Below are 21010 nucleotides of genomic sequence, written 5' to 3'. Positions count from 1 at the left end.
TCAGTAGGTTTCCAGAATGGCTGCTAAGAGGTGTCTGAAGCACATTCATCACAAAAGACCCAACCCAACCAAATCCCAGCTCCACTCCCCACAGCTTCCTTGATTTTCTTTCCCCACTGGCATTGTAGATCCCTGTGACCAACCTTCCACTCCTTTCAGCTCCAGCTGAGCCTCCTTTATTTTCTGTGGCTCTTCTCCAACCCAAATGGCATTCACCAGACTCTCTCTCCACCACTATCTCATCTACTCCCCCCTCCAGCTCCAGCTGCCAGGCTCCAGGCACACCACATGGGTACTTTCCCACACAATAATCTTCCCATTCCAAGACTGCATGCTCTGTTTCATTCCAGGGAAATTTTTTCAAGTGTAAATATTCTGGACAAAAGCCTGCAAGAGGAGGCTAAAGAAAAGTCTCAGAGCAAGAAAAATTTAATTTCAATGCTGGCAAGATTCAATAGAAAGAAGACAAAATATGTGATGGCTTCAGTGCCTGAGACAGGTGAATGTGTTCCTCCCCCTTTTCAAGAGTGTTTGCATAGTGCCACAATAATGGAAACACCACTAAGGTGACTAATGCTGTATTTCAGAAGTGGGGAAAAAATCAGGCAAAACCTATAAAAGCCTCACATTCTTGTTCTTTTTGGCCTTTTTTTTTTCCCCATGCAAGTAATACAGAGAGATGATAAAAATAGAAATGCTGTAACAACTGCATTCATAAAGAACACTTCTAAAATCATTTCATGGCCAGTAACACCTCAATATCCCACATGTCCTTGCTGTTACTATTCCACTATATCAGAGCATATATTTTTGGTAGAAATATAGATGTATTTTGGCTATGATGAAATTGCTCTGCTTTTAACTGCCTACCAGAATTCTCCCTGTAATAATCTTTAGTGTTTCAGGAAGGTTGTAAATGCTTTCCTCCTCTCAAAGTGGGAATGTAGATTTGACTAAGATTTTAAATATGAAATGTTTTAGCATAATCATAGAATGGCTCAGGTTGGAAGAGACCTTAGAGATCATCTCCTCCAACCTTCCCACCATTGAGGGAACTAGATATCCCATGAGCCTGACCAGCTGTGACCATTCCCCATGTTTCTTTTTATCTCCCCCAGGAAAAGGCACACACAACTACCCTGGGCAACCATTCAAGAGTCCCACCGCTCTTATACTGAACAACTTCTTGCTAAGATCCAGTCTGAACCTACCCTCCCTCAGCTTAAAACCACCACCCCTTGTCCTATTGCTAGACACCTTCATGGAAAGTCTCTCTCCAGCTTTTCTGTAGGATCCCTTCAGCTGTTGGAAGGCAGCTCTAAGGTGCCCCTGCAGTCTTCTATTCTCCAGGCTGAACAACCCCAGCTCCCTCAGCCTGTTCTCATAGCAGAGGTGCTCCAGCCTTTAGCCCTCCTCTGGACTCACTCCAACAGCTCTGTGTCCTTCTTATGATGGGGACATCAGAACTGGATGCAGCATTCAAGGTGGGGTCTCACAAGAGCAGAGTAACCTGTGAATTACTTAGCAAACACAACTCTAGGCAGGGCTTCTGTGTGAAAAGAAGTAGCACAAACACTGATATCACAGACAGGACTAATAACAGTATCCTAATGATACCATTGGGAATGGAGTTGTACATTTTGGCTTTAGTTACAATATAGAAAAGTGAACTTCCACATTTGAAAACTTCTTTAGTAGCAATTTGAGAAGAAAAGGGTAAAACTTGCCCTCAAATATTCAGCAAATGGTATTTTTATGTATGAGTGTGGCAAGTAAATTTACAAGCAATTCTACATCTTTAGTGAGAAATGCCACAAAATGTTAGCAAATACATTATGAAATATATAGAAAATAAAAATATGCAATTCCTGCAGTGAGCAGGGCTCTCCTCTGACATGCAGCAGTAACTATGAACAGCAGGACACATGCATCATTTACTCCCTTTGAAGAACATACATGTTAATTTAGCCTTTTTCTTCCCAGACAATACAGAGGTTCCTAATGGGTCGCTCCAAAGAACCATTTCCAAACATAAAAGGATTTCACAGATTAACTCTGCAAAATTAAAGCACTGAGGCTCATTTCAAATCTGTGAAAATAGATTTTTGCATCTCAATTTATGCCTCATTAGATGTCACGTTAAAAATAAAGGGAATGAAAGCAATGAGCACTTTAAGCAAAGAGCTTCTTTTGCTGCAGTGTGAAGACCAAGCAGAAAAGCCCAAGCAGTATCCTAACACATTGAATTCCAGTTTCCCAGTGAATCTGACCTACTGGAAGAATGGAGGTGTTCCTCAGGAGAGATGCAAAGGAGAGTATGGAAAGGCAAGCATGTTAGTACAGAGGTGGAGGAGGCAGGGGTCTGTCCTTTGGAGTACAAGACACACGTATGCATGGCATGCGACACACAACCTACCTCTTCAATGCCCTACATACTCACGGCCATAGCAAAGCACACAAGGCATGCGGACAGAGCACAGGGAAAAGAAAGACACCCAGATGATATAAACAGCTGGCACGGAGAGGAGATCACGCCACAGAGACACTGACAGCAAAACCACAGCTCGGGAATCTTCCCCACTGCGAAGCGCACGCAGCCGACCACCGCCGTGTGCCTTGGAGCAGGGAGAAGGCAGGAGATGAAAGCAAGAGGAAGCTGCTGAGCCTGTGCAAACTGGGATGCATGTGTGCTTTAGGAGACCTCTATGGGTTTGCACTGATACCTTTGTGCCAACCACTTTTGAGCCAGTGTAGCAGCTGACAAAGGGCAGGAAGCCAAGGGAATGAGAAGACTCTAAAATTAGCACCTTCCACCTACGCTGGGCAAAGTTCTCTTTGTTCAATTTCATTCACAGTGAGTGGGGAAGGGGACACACCTTGCCCTCTGAAAACCCAAGCTGTCCTTTACAATCACCTGCATCAACATGTTTAGAAGTATCTAAATGCTGCACAGGAAAGAGGTGAATTCAATGCTGTCATTCCACAGGCCAAATGGATCACTTCTGTACCACTGCTGTGCTTATAAGCACATGGAATATCTGGACTGCAGTGCATTACTACCATTTCATGCCTCTCTACCACGAGATTTTGGGCACTTAATGTGGGAAATTTGAGCAGGGATGATTTACTGCACACCCTCATGAGAGGCAGCATTTTCCATCATCAGTAGTTTGCAAGAAAAAAGAGAGAGGAACATAATTTCACAAATAGTCAATAACCTAAATCATAATCTCATGTAGACTTTCACAATAACCACAACTGTCCTCCAAGCTTATGAAGCAGCAAATGGTTGATGTAACTAATAAACTGCAGCGATTCAAGCAGCTACAAGGGTAGTTGACTGCGATGTCCTCTACCTTTCTACCTTGTTAAACAAAACCTCTTACATCCAGCTCTAAACTGTGTTCTAAAACACCTTCTATTACCTGAGAGATATAATTTTGCAGATCAGGGCTTAAAACCCAGCAGCTTTCAAGTTATACCTGTGCAGTTCAGTTCACATAAATGAACACATTTTCCTAGATGACCCCAAAATCCCATTTGAAATCATTAACTTTGCCCATAGAAATTGGTGGGGTTTTCTTTTGTCCTAAATGACCACAAAATCACCCATAAATAAAGAACACAATATTGATGTGGCATTTCAATGGGCCAACTGGGAGAAGGAAGCCAGTGAGCATCACCTAATTCTCCAGTTAATCTGGGGAAGGGGTGGGAGGCTGCTGGCACAGAGTAGGTTACTTGTTCCCAGTGTTGACTCTTCAATAAAAAGTGACAGCCAGCCCACCCCAGCCATTTCCATGAGGCACATGAGGCACAGACATTTAGGAGTCAGGGGACTGGAAGGCTTAGCTGAGTCCAGCCCCTCCATTTCCCACTGCTGTGCAGCACACAGGCTCTTGGGTCACAAGAAGCTGGACCAACTAAGAGATTTATTTCCTCAGAAAGATCCGTTTCCTCCAATTTTTCTTGATTGATGTAGGTAGATTATACAGCCTAAAGGAAGGAGCATTTCTGCCTCCTGCTATCACAAATACCTGCCATTCTTTATCTGACTCCAGTCAGAACCATTTACAACAGACACATCTGATGTCTTGCTTTAAGAACAGAGAACAGGACACAATCACTGAAGCTGAATTCCTAGCTATGAATCTTGGTGTTCCCGGTCTTTGGCTTAAAAAAACAAAACCAAACCAAAACCAAGCAAGCAAAAATCCCAATCCCTTCCCAAGAAGGGGCAACATGATATTCAGGGAATAGAAAGACTCACCCTGGTTTTGGCATCGATCTGCCCTCCACGATCCAACAAGAGCTTCACCATGTTTGTGTTTCCCCTTTTGGAAGCCACATGCAGTGGGGTGATTCCATTCTACACCATGAAAAGAACAAACAATGAGCATGGTGGATTTGAAAGTGCCTAATGGTGATGAATTTGTGTTCTGATCACAAAAAAATGAGACCATCACGTTGTAGAGAATAAACAGAAATGTACTTAAGCATCAGAGCTAGGCACACACCATACGAGCTAGAGTTAGTAATTCCTTCCTGAGCAAGAGCTTTGTCCATAGCTAGGAGAAGTTTAATAAACAAAGCAGCACATCTGCCAAAGCAGCAAACACCACAGTCCCAGAGTCAGACAGGTAAACAAACATAGATCAGAGTCCCAGTGGGTCAATATCCACAAAACACTGGTGCATTTAAATCACTGCAACACACACAGAGTACAGGAACGTGCGACTCCTACGCACAGGAACCTTCTTAGCGCAATGCCAATAGCATAAAGGAGTAGGTCCTGTCTAGGTGGAAAGCCTTTGCAAGCACTTGGGGTGAGGAAAGAGGGAATATTGGCAGCTGTTCCAGACTGGGTACAGGAGGAAGTCAGTCTGAAAGGCAGAACCTTAAAGTAATTCAAAGTGTGCCTGGCAAAATTAAAGAGAAAACTTGTAATGCAGGAGCTGTGTGGAGGTCCAGACTGCCAGATTGCTTCAGACTACAAACACAGCACAGCAAGGACACTGAATTCTGCAGCTCTGCAGTTGCTCTCCATAAAAGAATAGCCATGATTAATTTAGTGCTTTTATTGCTGCACTTCTCTAATGGCAATATACCTTGCTTTACTGTTCAAAACCTGTGTCTGTGTGAAAAAGCAAATTAAAGTAGGATAGTAAATACTGACAAAGCCCAGAAATCCTGATGTGTATTTCTGGAGCATGTCAAACTGACAGGAAAGCTCAAGTGAGTTGACACATTATGGGAATATCAGCTTTCTGGAGCTAGGCAAAGGAGCCTGCTTCCTTCAGCAGGGAACACTGGTGGCTACTCAACTCCCAAGGACTCTGGTGCACTGCATGGAGCAGCCTTTAAGAATTACTGCCCCCCCCCCCCCAAGACATCTTTGAACACAACAGAATCGCAGCATTACTTTGCCCCCCGCTTACCCTTGACTAAGAATTAAACAGAGAAGCACTCCCACTTCTGTAGGCTACTGTGACTAAGAGGAGAGAGAAATGGTTCCATACCCTTGCCGTGAAGTCGACAGCAGCTCCTCGGTTCAGCAGGAGCGTCGCCACGTTGACGTTTCCATAGTGCGCGGCGATGTGCAAAGGTGTAAAGCCACTCTACAAAGGGAGACAGCCCTCAGTACAGAAGCCACTTCACCCAAGACTATCAGCTGCACTACAACTTGGCTTCCAAAGTCTAAAAGCTGCTGGCAAACACGCGTGTTGTGTCAATTTTGTCCGTCCTCAGCCTTTCAGGCAGAGAGTGCAATTTTCAAATGAGAGGTTATCCAAAGTGCTTCGTTCTTTTCTTCTCCTGTCAGCCTCCTGAATATGGGGCCCTTAAGGAGAGCAGCTTTCATAGAACAGATTAATGTATTAGCCATTCTTACAGGAAATAAAGGGACTGTTTTTATTACAGTTTAGAAGCAACATGGATCTTTTTGGCTGCATCTTTTACTGGGTTTGGATAAATGACCACAGAAGTTGTTAGGCTTCTTTTACTGCTCTTAGAATTAGAAATATCAACAACATATTTCCTCTCTCCGTGTGTTTTAGGAAACCAGCACTTACTCAATATGTAACCCAAGAACCTGATGTGCATGAGAGACTACTTAATAGCACAGCAGAAGAATAATTATTTATATTTATATACAATTTGGATCTCAAAGGATCTGAGGAATCTTTGCCATCTACACATCATGAAAACAAAACAAAACAAATACTTATTGCCTCTTGAAAACGAGAAGCTGAAAGCTGCCGCAGCTACGAAATATAGAACTGCTTGACAACAACATAAAAAAGATTAATTTTTCAAAAACTGGGACCCAGAGCAAGCTTTTAGTCTCATAAGTAATTCAAGGACTTTGCTTTTGAGGTTTCCCTGAAGAGCTTTACACTGATTTGATCAGATCTTACTGCTGGTTGCAGAAAGAGAAAGATTTTTGGCTGGTGTTTTTGACTAGGTTTCATTTCTCTCAGCGTACAAAGCATCATTTAAAAGTAGACTACTGATGGAATAAAGAAATACAGGCAGATGTTGCACTCTGAGATCAACTTTATTCCCAAAACACACCACCTCAGCCCACTGTTTTGCCCATATTCCATTTACGTCCCTGTTTGTTCACAGGTGATGCTGGTCAAAGCAGAGTCCAACACTCATTAAATTCACAGCCTTCTTGCTGTGATATATTACCAGGGAAATGCCTGCTGAGGATATTAGACACACAGATACAATACTGCATTAGGCTGTAGAGCGAATGCAGATTGCACTAAGAACTACCTTCATGTGGACACAAGGTACTGAAAGGACAATGAAGGACACACCCATGGGCAGATGCCAAGAGAAGCTCTTGCCCTTTCAGTTCACGTCACCAGCTGCCTCGCAGCAGCTTGCTCAAATGTGCACAGACCACACAGGTGCCTGCCTTCTAAATTCATTCCCTCATCTAACAGAAAAACTCCACTCTTTCAAAGCAGGCATTCAAAAAGAATGGAAACCATTCTTTTTCCTAAACATGGCAATAATCTTCAGGGGAGATATCAGAGTTCTAGCCAACCAGACCCATGAGAGTTGGTGTTTCCAGAATCTATATGAGAAATGTAACGTTATCTGCTGCAGGTAACTTCTGATTATGTGCTACCCCTTAAGGACTTTTCAAAACTTGACTGAAAAGATCATACTAAGAACAAAAGTAAGCAGATGCACTCAAAGAGTTTTAACCTTGGTAGATTTGATTATATTTATTACTGTAAAAGAAGGAAAATTAATTTTACCCTTATTCTGGCTGAACCAGACATCTTAATTTAGTTACACCAAGTGAATGCATTTTCATAATTAATGAAATTGAGCTAGAAAAGCATCTTTATCCTCTTAGCTCCATTACTAGCTTCAGACTTCTTCGAACTGATGTGAATTCTCAAAAGTCTACTTCAGTAGTGATACAAATACAAAAGAAACTCAAAGGAAAAGACTTAATAAAGACAGGTTTGCTGGGTCATGAATTTCTGTGTGTTCAAATAAGAGCTGTAGATTCGGTTCTAGTGCTAAATAACAACGAGCTATTGGCCACAGAGCAGAGAAAATAATGATAACAGAAAGAATAATTAAAAATGTTTGATCTCGGTACCTCAGTCGTCCTATTCACCATCATCTGATGCAGCATGGTTTGGGAAGAAGAGGAACAATATTAAAGACTGGCCACAAAACGAAGAACTATGTTGCTTTTTTGAAATGAGTTATTGCTGTTAATGATGGGAAAAGCCACTCAAGCATGCATTAACTTTAAACACAGCCTATATTCCCCTGGGCAAGAAACCAGTATCATATTTAATAGGGAAGCAGTGGTTCTGCTGCCATTTCAGTGCCTTCTAATTTGCTAATAATGAGAGAAAGGGTAAGACAACTAAAAAAGGAGGGGTAACTGAAAAGGGAGGGGTAACTAAACAAAAGGGGGAAGGGTAACTAAAACAAAAGGGGGAAGGGTAACTAAAAAAAAAAAGGGGGAAGGGTAACTAAAAAAAAAAAGGGGGAAGGGTAACTAAAACAAAAGGGGGAAGGGTAACTAAAACAAAAGGGGGGAAGGGTAACTAAAAAAAAGGGGGGAAGGGTAACTAAAAAAAAGGGGGGAAGGTTAACTAAAAAAAGGGGGGAAGGTTAACCAAAAAAAAGGGGGGAAGGGTAACTAAAAAAAGGGGGGAAGGTTAACTAAAAAAAAGGGGGGAAGGTTAACTAAAAAAAAGGGGGGAAGGGTAACTAAAAAAGAAAAGGGAGGGGCAACTATAAAATGGAGGGTCAACAGAAAAAATGGAGGGATAACCAAAAAGGTGAAAAATGGATAGTTTCTAATTACCATGTAGCTAAACACTGCAAAAGTAGGTAGATTACTGGTGATACTGGTCAAGCAGCTTGCCTTTCCCACAGCAGAAATTGCCTTTAACCATTAAGATGCAGGCAGCAGTTTGTTGCCCAAGGGCACTGGGCTGCATGACTACCTGGTTACCTGCGCGGCAGCGGCGTTACCTTGGACTGGACGTCGGCATTGTGGTCGTTCTGCAGCAGGAGCGCGGCCGATTTGGTGTCGTCTTTTCGAGCGGCGATGTGCAGAGCTGGTAACCTCACTTTGCCCTTGGTGTCATTCTCCAGGAGGATGGCCACCGCCTGGTTGTGGCCTTGCTGCAGCGCAACAGCTAGAGGAGTGAAGCCATCCTGGTGGAGAAGAACACAGGATGCGCTCAGGAAGCTGTGGGAAGTGCAGCCTCAGCGTGTGCACAGCACTGTTCTCACACAGGTTTAAGAAGCACATCACCCAGTTTTCTCTAGCTCTGTATCACTGTCTGCAGCAAAATGACATTGAAGGCTCAACATTGCTCTGGAGGAGGCTTGGGTATTAGGAAAAATTTATTCACTGCAAGAGTGGTCAGGGATTGGAAGAGGCTGCCCTGGTGGGGTCACCATCCCTGGAGGTGTCCAAAACCATTGCAGATATTGACGCTTTGCGACATAGTTTAACGGCCATGGTGGTCTTAGGTTGATGGTTGGACTCAATGACCTTAGAGGTCTTCTGCAACCAAAACAATTCCATGATTCTATGATTTCAGCTCGGGTATGAGTTCAAACAAGTCAGAAGCACACTTTTGCTACTTCAAAGTAGTGTTTATGTCAAGCACAAGCAAAGGATCATACTGCAGTGTCTCTCTTAATTACATCTCACCTTAAAATGGGCCACAAAGCATATTTTTAGCAATGGTTTGGTACAGATCAGTGAGCACTGAACAAAGGAGATGTGAAAAACACACAGAGAACCTGTTTCTGAGTAGCTCTCGTCTCTGTACAAAGAAAGCAGATCTTCAGATGCATTTGAGGTACACATGGCCTTTGAGTCAAGAAACCCAGATCATGTTTAGGTATTGATTCTCATTTGAAGCAGGAAAACATTAGATTATTTATTATTAGATCAGAGGGCAGCTGAACCAGGAGGAACAGAGCCATCCCCTAACTGAGTCTGTGACTGGAGGCATGGTGAGTAACAACATAAGAAAAGGGAAGGGAAGAAAACAAAGTCTTTTAAGTCAGAAGGAACAGCTAAAGAGTTGATTAGAGCCAGCAAGTGAGCAAACTGATTGAGATCCATTGCAAAAGGCATAGGAAGGTGACAGGATTGAGCTGGATCAGGAATATGGGAAGATGATAATAAAGGCCATGTTAGGAAGGAATGAGAGCTAACATATGCTGAAAGAAACATCTGAAGAATTGCCAAAGCAATTTTCCCCCTTAGTAATCCAATAACATTCACTCCCTTCTGCACAGAACTGTGAGTAGGTGCGTTGTAACAGTGATACCACCATGGTTCCTCCTGTTGGAGAGATTCAGTTCTGTGCACTGAATTAAAAAAGGGGTGAACAGCTGATGAAACAGCTGAACTGGAAAGATAATTCTGAGATTGGGGCTACAGTAGGTGTCGAAATGGCTTAATGCATTTGCCTTTCGCCTCTGGGAACATGAGAACAAATCCTGGATTAGAGGCCCTCTGTAACTGAGCTCATCCTTACCCTCGTTTTGTACGCACACATGTATAGAAGTGTTAGAGGAAACCAAATGCATCCAAAGGCAGTGCAAGTTTCCAAGCTTCAAAGACAAGATCATCCATTTGACTTGCAGCCCTTTATCTTCCAGCCTTCTCTAAAAGGACACCACTCTTCCTGCATTCCCTCTCCTGTTGCTTCTGGCAAGCTTGGCAGACTGGAGTTCAGAGAAAGCATTTCATTTCCCACCTGCCCCCATGAAAGCAGCCAATCTTTGATGCCAGGCAGAAGGTCCTCCTCTGTGTATTTCAGTGGCATCCACAGTTCAGGCTGCCATCCCACCTCATCTAAGGTACCATTTCTTCATTCTGTTCACTCTGGGCACATGTGAAAGAGGACAGGGACTCAGACCTTCTCCAGTAACACTCCAACCACTGAAACCATCTCCCAGATCACTGAAACCATCACCTCAGCAAGACCTGAACCCAAAACTATCTAGTCATGTGACAAGAGAGCAGACAGCCTTTACTCTCCAAGCTACAAAAGTGAGAACTGACCTTGCTGCTGACAGAAGACAGACTTAGCCTGTAAACTAATGAATGAATTCCCAGTGCACCTGACCACCCCTGCCAGGAAAAGTTACTGGGAGACAGGCTGGAAGCAGGTGACTGGGGGATGTAGCCAGGCTGGGCTCCTGGAGAGCCACAGTTTCCCTCAGCTCCTTCCCAAGGAGTGTTTCTGCAACGTTGCCTGGCAATTGGACAGGATTTCACAGGTCAGAATGCTGACACGTAATGTGATCACCATCCAGGCAGGCCATGGAGGGATTATTTTAGGAGCTGTCATCAAATGGTACAGTATCCATTGAAAGAAGGGACAGTGGAGCAGCTGTTACCATTAGCAGTTCAGTTTGAAGCAAAGAAAGGAAAGCATCATTTCAAATCCATCCATTTGTGAAAGCAGTCCAGAATGGGTTCCAGAAACTTCTGTATGGACTAGGGTGGGGAAAAGTGATAAACACGAGCAAAGTCTCTCACTGCTTCACATGGCACATCTATATCCAGAGAACTAACACAAAGGCAACACACTCTGCAGCACAGAGCCTCTTCACTCATCCCAAAGGCTTGGAACAAAAGAACATTCAGCAGAAAGAGAACAAAAGGGAAGGATACAGAATGAGCCCTGTCATATGACCCAGGAGTTGCCCCCTTGCCCTCAAATCCTCTCGTCTGCAAAAGGAAGTTCTTCTGATTTGGATCCTCTTGCAATGGAGGTTCATCTCTCTTACCTGGGTGCCTGCCCTGCTTGCACTGATGTTCCTGCAGGTTTACAGCACTGCAGGTCAATCCAGAACCTAGCAATTAAAATCATCACCCTTCTGTGTGTTTACACTCATGTGCTCCAGCAGCAGAAATAAATTGTCTGAGGAGAAAACAGCCTACTGCCTGCTGAGCACATTGATGTGATCCTTGTCATTTGAGTTCACATTTATACTAATCACAGACAATAGTGAATATTTATAGGTTTCACAAAGCCATAGACAAGGCTCAGAGTCAGAGGAATTGAGCTGGTCAAGGAGGTCCAGCTGTCATCACTCCTCTCTTAAAGGACCAGGAGGCTGAAGTAAATGGCTTCCTTATTCTCCTTTCTACCTGGATGGTTCTGTGGATCCAACACCACAGAGATCCTACTCCATTCCTGATTTCCATGCCTGCACTCTTGCTCTCTATGACAGCAAATATTCTGCACTCATTTAATCTCAGAGGAAGCTCATCAACTACTAACTGTTGACACTAATTGCCTTTTTTTTTTTTTAATCTTTTACACTATACTCAGACACCCTTCTAGACATGGTCCTCAGAGTCCTACCTATGGTAATCACATCATGCTACACTTTTCAGCTGGCTGAGGAAGAGCTGAAGCAAGCCTCCCAGCTACCTTCCCCAGAAGACCCCCTAATGCAGCCAGGGCTAGAAGACACATACTATAATCTTCTATTCACCAATTTTTGCCCAGCTCTTACAATGCAAATGAAAAGGCAGCACAAAGATAGCCCTGTTGCTCATGTGATGGCACTCCTAGGTGCTTCAGGCTTCATGGGCTTTGTCAGAGACATAAATCTGTCCAAGGGAAATGTTGTACCTCTCCACTTAGCTTATGATTGATATACCATTCACTCCATTCCCCTGAAAATTACCACCTTGGCCTCCTGTAATTTCAACAGCCCTAGGGTCCTCTCTTCAAAGCCTGATTCATTTCTCAGAGAATTCTCCAGACAGCTGATAGGAGCAATGGGCACAAACTGAAGGTGAAAATCCTGTGCTCACTAAATTTTGCTGTCAAATGAATCAGGCTGGATTTCATCTCTTGACTTTTTACCACTTCCAGAACCATTCACCCTTGTCTTCTGTGCAAAAGATGAGATACATAAATACAACTCACTGAAATGAAAGTGGGAAAGTTCTCAGCATACTCTCAATCTTCTGACTGTAAGTGATCTGAATATAAAGGGAAAGGCAAATGAGAGCATGTGTATGAGAAGAACAATATACCTCACCTCAGTAGCTGTGCTTTGGTTGGCTCCATTCTCCAGGAGATATTTCACCACTTCAATGTGATTCTCTTGAGCTGCCATATATAATGGAGTAAAGCCATTCTAGGAAGAATATGAGGAAATAATAGTCATGAGGAAACAGAATATATTACCAATAATCAACCTCAAATAAACATTCAGCTCAAAATGCATTTGTGCTTTAACTGAAACATTCTAAGGATGTAAATAGAGCAAATTTGTACTTTTTTAACTCAGTGTGGCAACCTTTAATGCTATTTAAACCCAGTAAACTCTGCATGCTTTCACACTCATTTTCTTTCGACACATACCAGAGAAGCACTGGGCACACACTAATTATTAACACAGCCATTCCTTGCTGATAGTGCTCAGGGACTGCAAAGCTGGCAATAAAGTTTTATGAAAGCTGACAGGAAAGCTAAAGTTTCCTCCATTTATTACATTAGCTTAGCCAAAGACACCATCCTCTGGAGACCATAAAGTCTGTACCTTGTGACAAGCTGAGTAGAGATGACGAAGCCTTACCATACTACATACAATTCTTCAGGACATAAAACATTGCAAATCATCAACCAGAAAGCAACTCAACTTGCAAGGATCAGCTGTGTTTCTGACCATCCAGTACATTCACCTAGTGTTTCATCATAAACATTTGTTAAAATGTCCAAGAGACCTTGAAGGAATCTGCTCTGGATAATGCAGTCGTTAAAAAACATTCTTCTAAGCCAATCAAACTGATTGGCAAACTGATTAGAAATGTAATTTCTGTGTCTTTCTTATGCTGGGGACACCAGAACTGGGTGCAGTATTTAAGGTGGGGGTCTCCCAAGAGCAGATGAAAGGGGAAGGATCTTCTCTCTACTGCTCTGCATAATATTCTGGCGTTTCCATCAACATTGTGGGGCACAATTAAGGAATGGCACCAGAGAAGAGTTAGTAGCAGCAGCTCAGTGCCAAACTCCTGGGATGTAATGTCAGTGGCCTTGCACAGGAATCTATCTGTGGCAAGTGCTCTCCAACAGTCTCAGTGTTGACCCAAAGGATGGAGTACTCTCATTGCAGTTACAGAGAGCACGGACAAGGTGGTCTGCAAGCACACCACACAACAGGACCATAACTTGAAAGGTTCCTGTTACCCTGAAGAAAAGAGCTGGGAATGTAATTTAGTAAGGACACATTTTCTCCACTATTCTCCACGACTTTCTCCACTACTGCAGGAAAAACAAACCACACAAACAGGGAATGACAAGTTATAAAAGAATTTTGCAGAAAAAGACCTGAAGGTCCCAGTGGTCTACCAGAGGGCCACTGGTCAATGAGCCCATTCTGCTGTGATAAAGACAGTCATTGTACTGGTGTGAAAATATATCTCCCTGGGGAAGCTATTTTTCCTTCAGAAAAGACTAGCAATTGGTGACATTCTGTCTGGAAAGGGAAAAATGAAGGCAAACAAGATAACAGAGGAGGGTAAAGGTCTGTTCTGCATGTTCATCATGACTAAAACAAGTAGAAAAGTCTTTAGTTTAGTAAGGAGACAAAATTCAGGTTGGTCATGAAGAAAAGTCTCCTAACAGTAAGGTCAGTCATTTGATAGGCAGGGTCTCTCCTCCCAAATCACCATTAAAACCAGGTACACAAGCCAGCCTCTTCCATGACCACCCAGGGGCTGGGGGGCTAGCAGGTCAGGGGAGCATGCTGGTCTCCCGGCTGCTCCTCAAGCAGCTCTTTATGAGGGTGGGGAAGATAAGGGATCTCATCATGGTGTAAAAGGCAGGAACGCTGTCCAGTGTGTCATTAGGATGGTGAAGAAGGGCAGGGGGTTGCCAGGGCTAGGGACTGAGCTGTCAGTGGGCAAGATGAACAGACTGGGTTTGTTTCATTTGCATTTGTCCAGAAGAGCACTGAGAGAACCCCAGGAAATCAAGCTGACTGGCTGCTCTGGTTTCCCTTCCCACTCCAGAAGGAAACAAAATGGCAACCTGCTGGGCAGAAGTAAGAGTAATTTTCCACCTGCCTCATCAGTATTTTAATGCTGGAGTCTAACATAGCAGGGTTTTTACCTGCCAACTCATGGCCTTTGCAAAATCCTGAGTATTAAATGGATGAATACAAGGATCACACCAACTAATATAAATTTAGGGAATATGAGAATTTTCAAGCCAGACTGAATCAATTTGCTTAAAAGCTTTAAAGAATCTTTCTCTTTTTTTCTGTTTTTAATCAACTCAAGTCCCTCGTTCTGGAGCAGGATCAGGACAATAAATCCTGGATTAGGAGACAATAAACAATACATAAATGACTTCATGACCATTTAGTACCAGAAAGTATGACGTGCTTTTCCACACAGAGATCCAGAGGAGTGCCCATTGGATCAAGGAGAATCTCTTTGTGTGCTGGAATCACACCTGAAACTACAGCAATCAGGGTTATGAAAATCCCTGCACATAAAGTCATAGCCTTTGGTTTTGTTCCCTGCCAGCTCTATTTATAGTTTAAGACTACTGTACCTATTTGCTTCAAATCTGGCTTATTTTAGAAACTGCAACAGTGTGCCAAGGTCTCTGTGTAAAACTGCTCATTCCAGACATGCTGAAGAAGATTCTGCTGAATTCCTCCCACTGGCAAGGTCAAGCCTGATTTGTTTCTGCTGGTTGGGTGAAGCCTGCTTTGTCAGTGGAGAATTGGCTTCAGAGCTTCTAATGGCCAGCTTCTTGACCTCAACACCTGAGGCTCTTGGCCAAAAAACTCCAGTTTTAGGATTCCCAGTGTGACTGCTCTCCTTGGGGGAGCTGTGCCCAGTGGGATTACCTGGCAGTCCCAAAGGAGCTCTTCCTTCTTACTGCTCCACTAGACCCCAGGATTTCCAAGCCTCCTCCCAGCCTGCAGTTTCTGTGATGTGTCTGTCTGTATCCCATACAGCCAGTTTCTGTCTCTCTGGTCCTGCAGTAAATGCAAATGCCCACAACAAAAGCAGATCCTTCCCTGCATTTCCTTTTCTTCTGTCAATCTAAAATCCCCTTCCCAGTTTCTCATCTTTTCATTTCAAAGGGCTATATGCAATACTTGGTTTCTCTGTTCTGCTTCTAAAGATATTTCAAAGCTCAAGATCTCAGATCTCTGAAAATTGAAGAAAACATGTTTTCCCTAGACTTTGGTTTCACCATCCTAAAGTGTCTTTTACTGGATCCATGACATTTTGCTTAACAATTCTCCACAGCCACCCTGCGAAGGAGACTGACCTCTCCCCTCCCTGTTTCAGCATGTGGAATGGGATATAAAATATTCAGTGGTTTATTTTACGATGGCAAATAAATTTTCCTCCAGCCCAATAAATTTTCCTGCAGCTTATGATCCCACACTATATAAACACAGCCCAGAATTCGAGTCAAAATCCTGACTGGGGCTTCCAAACATGACCAGGCAAAGAAGAAATCTACTTTCTTGTGCTTTTGCTGAAAGCCCTGCTGTGTAATTATGTTAGCTCTGTATGTTTAGATTTTGTGCATCATCTAGAAAACAGAAATTAATTTTGTAATGATATGTAACATTCACTTGCAAACAAAGATTTCATCAGAGTATTTGTGGCGAGGACAGAGCACTCAGATTTCATTATCCTTACCAAGGCACACTGCAAGATGTTTACTGCTAGAACGCGAAGTTAGAATGAGAAATTAACGCTAACCAAAGTATATTTCATGCTCCATTCTTTCTCCTACATTCACTGATTTACTGCTAATTTGAGAAAATGAGTAGCTCTCAATGATTCTTCAAGCTATTAATGCAAATTGGCAAGCCTATATATGAGTCAGAATTTGTATCATTCCACTTTGCCCAAGCCCTAATGAAGAGCAGTCTGAAGAAGAAGAGGGATTATCAGAGCATTCACAAAATCACACAAACAGGGCTAGAGCTTGCTGGAGCTCCCCTTTATGGCAGGTTTCAAGGAACTGTACCCTTTGCATGCAGGACCAAATGATCAGATACACTCAAAGGCTATTTATTCTCTCTCAAGGAGGAGACTGCTAGGCAGGGAAGGAAAAGGCACAAACTGAAATACAGAAGAATTCCTCAGAGCATCATGAAACACTTTTATTACTGTGAGGGTGACCATGCCCTGGCAGAGGTTGCCTAGACAGGCTGAGGTGTCTCCATCTTTGGAGATGTTCAAAATCCATCCATACCTGGTCCTGGGCAACCTGCTCTATGTGACCCTGGTTGAGCAAGGCTGTGGGACCAAATGACCTCCAGAGGCGCCCTCCAACCTGTGATTTAGTGAAAAATGCTCTAACGATGATCCAAGCAATTAATTTTCACCCATGCAGTATGAGAGTTACAAAGAAGTGCCACACTGCAGGCTAAATCAAGAACACACATCTCAACAGAACCAACAGTATCCCAATACTGGGAACTTTGCTCTGCATTCTGCTTAGAGCATTATTTTCAGCACAGTCTAAAAATAAACTCTTCATAAGAGGATTGTATTTAGCAGGAGAGATTCTCTGCCTAAAAGGGTGAATTAAGGATAGATCAAGATACCTATTTCAAAATTAAAAAGCCTCTTGTTTATTTTTGTTGAATCTGGAAGTTTTATATAGTGGTAACTTTACCAATTATTCACATTCCTCTTTCCTTTCCACTGAAACACAATTCCTGTAAAACAAGCATGCAATGCATAATCTTTTTCAAGGAGAAGATCTCAATATTTGGACTACTACATCTATATTTATATTCAAGCAGATGCACAATTGTCAAATTTGTGAAGCTATTGCTACAGAGAAAATCACAGCATTTAATTTTAAGTTACCAAATTTAAGGTGCCTGAGCAATCTCATTTTGCCATACAGCCACAGAAGAGACTAAGGATGTTCAAATCAAGAGCCCATCTTGTTCAACTGACAGCCTAAGCACCACGAAACTGAGAATGCAAAAGTGGATAGGAGGAATCTACCCTTTATGACATCTGTAGCTAAAGAGGCTTAGAAACATGTTCACTATCAGAACTAGAACCCTAAGTATTGATTAACTGTATAATGCTATATACATTAAAAGTATTTAAGCTGATGTAGTTTAGCTTTCACAAGTGGAAAACAGCTAAAACTCCTAGAAAACTACTGCCCTTTTTCTCCAGTGTGCCTGTAGTGGTGGTGACCATTACCAAGGGGTGACATACTACTCACATACTGCTTGATTTACCTTTAAATGCTACACCATGACCATTTGTCTAAAATGTCCCACTGAAATACTCAGCAGACAGTTTGATATTCATCTGCATGTTCTCCTCATGATCTCAGAATGGAGTTTGATTAAGCTTCAACCATAAGGAGAAGCACTAAACCACCACCAGTGCAAAATAAACCTCAGATTGTGCCTTTGGTAAATGTAATTTAATTCATGATCCTTCCTGATGTCCATTCCGCTCTTGTCCTCCTGCCCTTCTGAGTGCACTCTGTAAGGCAAACACCTTCATCGAAGGGACTTAGCAAGAAGTTCTTCAGTATGAGGGTGATGAGACACAGGGACAGGCTGCCCAGGGAGGTTGTGGATGCCCCCTCCCCAGAGGTGTTCAAGGCCAGGTTGGATGAGGCCTTGAGCAGCTAAGCTTAATTGAGAGGTGTCCCTGCCCACAGCAGGGACGTTGAAGTGGATGACCTCTGAGATGCCTTCCAGCCTAAGCCATTCTGTGATTCTTTGACTTTTGGTCTGTCCTACATCCATGTTACAAGAAAGGCTGATTCAGTAAAAGCACCTTTTGGATACACCAACAACCAGCCAAATTGTGGGCTGTGGATGAAAGCACCTTCTGTTTTCTGACCAGATTCTTTCCTCCGTGTTTCAAAATGAGCAGCACGTTAGCATATACTCATTTTCCTGGGGGATCAATTCCTTTCACCATAAAGCTTGGAAAAGTGAAAGTAAAAAGGATGACACACAGATGAGGTGGGAGCCTTTGTAAGTACAGAATTGTTTGATATGAAGTAGCACATCTGTAAGGGCACAGGAGAGTTACTGGGCTCTGACCTACTGTTAAACTCCCCAGCAAGTGTCAGCTGAGCATTTAGGTGACGGTCCTGACATTCATTGCACACAGCAGATGCTGAGGCCTGCAGAGTCCCACAGACTAAAGATTAAAGCTAAGAAAAGCATTTAGAGGGAAGGACAGAAATGACTGGATTTAGGGAGGATGGTGATTGTAATTTACTGGGCTAAACAAGCAAAACAAGTAAAAAGCATTTACTCAAGATGGCAGATTAGAGAAAACTAATTTGTAATAAATAAATTAAAAACACGTAGTGACACAGAAGCCTACACTGAAAATAGCACCACCCCTTCAGCTGTCCCACTAATTCTCCAGTAATATAAATAGTGTTTTCCACTCTGTACTTAAACCACTGCAATAATGTCAAAGCCCATGGATAGATTATGCTGTCTGGGCCTGTGATGAGCTTGGTCAGTTCAATCATGAGCAATCACACAGAACTCTAACTGAAGGCACTGTGTATCTGACACTTGTTGCCTCACCGATACAAGAACACCCCTCTTGGGAAGTGTGCTTTACTCTAAGTCACCTCCTAGCTCAGATGCCAAATGTAAAGAGCACAAACATTCTATTTTAGCAGCTTCCAATATCACGATTTTCTCCACGAGAACAGCAAAGCAACAACAGAGCCTGAAACACAGCCAGGGAGAAAGCAATATGTTCTGTGCCTTGGAAAGGTCATTTTCATAGAGGGAACCTGTCACAGAAACTGAGCTGATGGAGAACAATGGGCAAAGAATAGATTAGTCTTGGATGGGAAAACATAACCTTGATGCAGGTATGGGTTAGGACCCAAAAGCTGCACAGGAGCAGAGCATCACATTTGAATTCTGGGCAGTCATCCAAAACAGCATTTGGGGTTTGCCTTCCAAACGTGGTCAAGAAAAAGCAGTACTGAAACCAAAAATTTACTTCATGTATATGGTGGAGGGCTGGAAGACAACATTGGACTAAATGTGTAAATAAACTGTTTGTGTTTCTTTGGTTGTGATTCATCCTGTAACGGAGTGTCAGTCCCTAAGCACCATGTCAGCCTTGCACACACAGGCATCCTGCTCAGCTCCACTTCCTTGGCTCTCTGAGACTGGGCCTCAAGATCAGGAATTAAGAGTTGTTTTGTCATTAATGATACTCCCCGTAAGAGACAGGCAGCTGAAACTTGGACTAATTTAAAGCAGGATGAATAAACAGATCTGTTCTTTCATTGCCCTTAATGTACTACTTTTGTTTACAATCTCAAAATCCATCTAATCCTCCAGAAGGCATTTCTTCTTCTTCTTTTTTTTTTTGCCCTGTCCAGTGAGGAGATAACAGGCCTGATCCTTTATTACATTAGCAATGATGAACTGCAGCTCAATGACTCCTCTTGATACACAGCAACAAAAAATCTGTCTCTCTAAAAATACCAATTCAAAACCAGAAAGCTCTCTTGGTGGAATTAAAACCTTTTGCCATAATGGAGTAGCAAATACTCTGCAAAATAGGCTCCGTTCTGGAGGTAAGATTATCTCCACAAACCATGGGGAGAGCAGTCTCTGGGAAAGCAAATCCGAGGGCACCCTGAGAGACAAGCTGATCACTTCCCTGAGAATCATCTAAATCCTCCCTTTGCTTTTGTGGTAACACTGAATGTGGACATTCAACCAGCTCTCCTTTGGGGGACAGCGTAGTGAGGCTGGGCATTTTGTGCTACCCTATGGATTGCTTCAGTCTGACAGTCTAGACAAGAACACTCTAGCAGTCAGGACTGCATCTCTTATGTGCTGAAACAGGCAGTGGTAATCACAACAAGGGCAAATTAAACAAAAATATTTCTTGGCTAATGTGTTTGCAATGAGCTTAGAGCAGGATGTTGAGGAAAGGAAACCAGAGGGCTTTTAAATAACAAGATCAGCTTGGGGGAGGACTGATTTACCTAATCCTTGCTTTCTGTATCTGGGTCACTTTAATCTGATGATTAAAAGGTACCTCCTCCTTTTCTGAGGGCCCCTAAATGAAGTAATGGGCACAGCACAACCTTAGTAGCTACCAGGAAGACTCAGTTATTAAGATTATTGCAGTCAGGGTAGCTAACGCTGCTGATATCAGACATCTTTGATGCCTACAGGAGGCAGATGATACAATCTGACTTCAAGAGAAGACAAGAGACAAACAGTAATTAATCAAAGGGAAGGGCTGGACTAACTAAATTTGCTGATGTTTCTTCTACCTGGGAAAAAAGGTCAAGAACTGGTGTAAGAATTCCTAGTGTGTCACAGAAGTAGACACTCATGGAGAGGAAGGGTACAATGAAAGAATCCCTGTTCTAAAGCACAAGCAACAGTAAAACCATGTTTGGGGCAAAGATGATGTGATGCCTACAGACGTAGTTTCGTTGTG

General features: G+C 42.9%; 1 protein-coding gene across 1 annotated transcript in view; it reads right to left on the bottom strand.

Moving 5' to 3' along the window:
• Positions 1-21010, bottom strand: part of ANK2 (ankyrin 2) — a 158002-nt gene that overhangs the window by 87873 nt on the left and 49119 nt on the right. The window contains exons 5-9 of the mRNA XM_054172469.1: positions 12580-12678; positions 8521-8706; positions 7628-7651; positions 5520-5618; positions 4271-4369 (exon numbers count right to left, since the gene is read on the bottom strand). Coding sequence (XP_054028444.1) covers positions 4271-4369; positions 5520-5618; positions 7628-7651; positions 8521-8706; positions 12580-12678 — 507 coding nt within the window. The remainder of the gene's footprint in view (positions 1-4270; positions 4370-5519; positions 5619-7627; positions 7652-8520; positions 8707-12579; positions 12679-21010) is intronic.

Source organism: Dryobates pubescens, chromosome 24 (assembly GCF_014839835.1).
Source record: "Dryobates pubescens isolate bDryPub1 chromosome 24, bDryPub1.pri, whole genome shotgun sequence".
In the NCBI taxonomy this organism is placed as follows: Eukaryota; Metazoa; Chordata; class Aves; order Piciformes; family Picidae; genus Dryobates; species Dryobates pubescens.
This window is presented reverse-complemented; position numbering and strand designations above follow the sequence as displayed.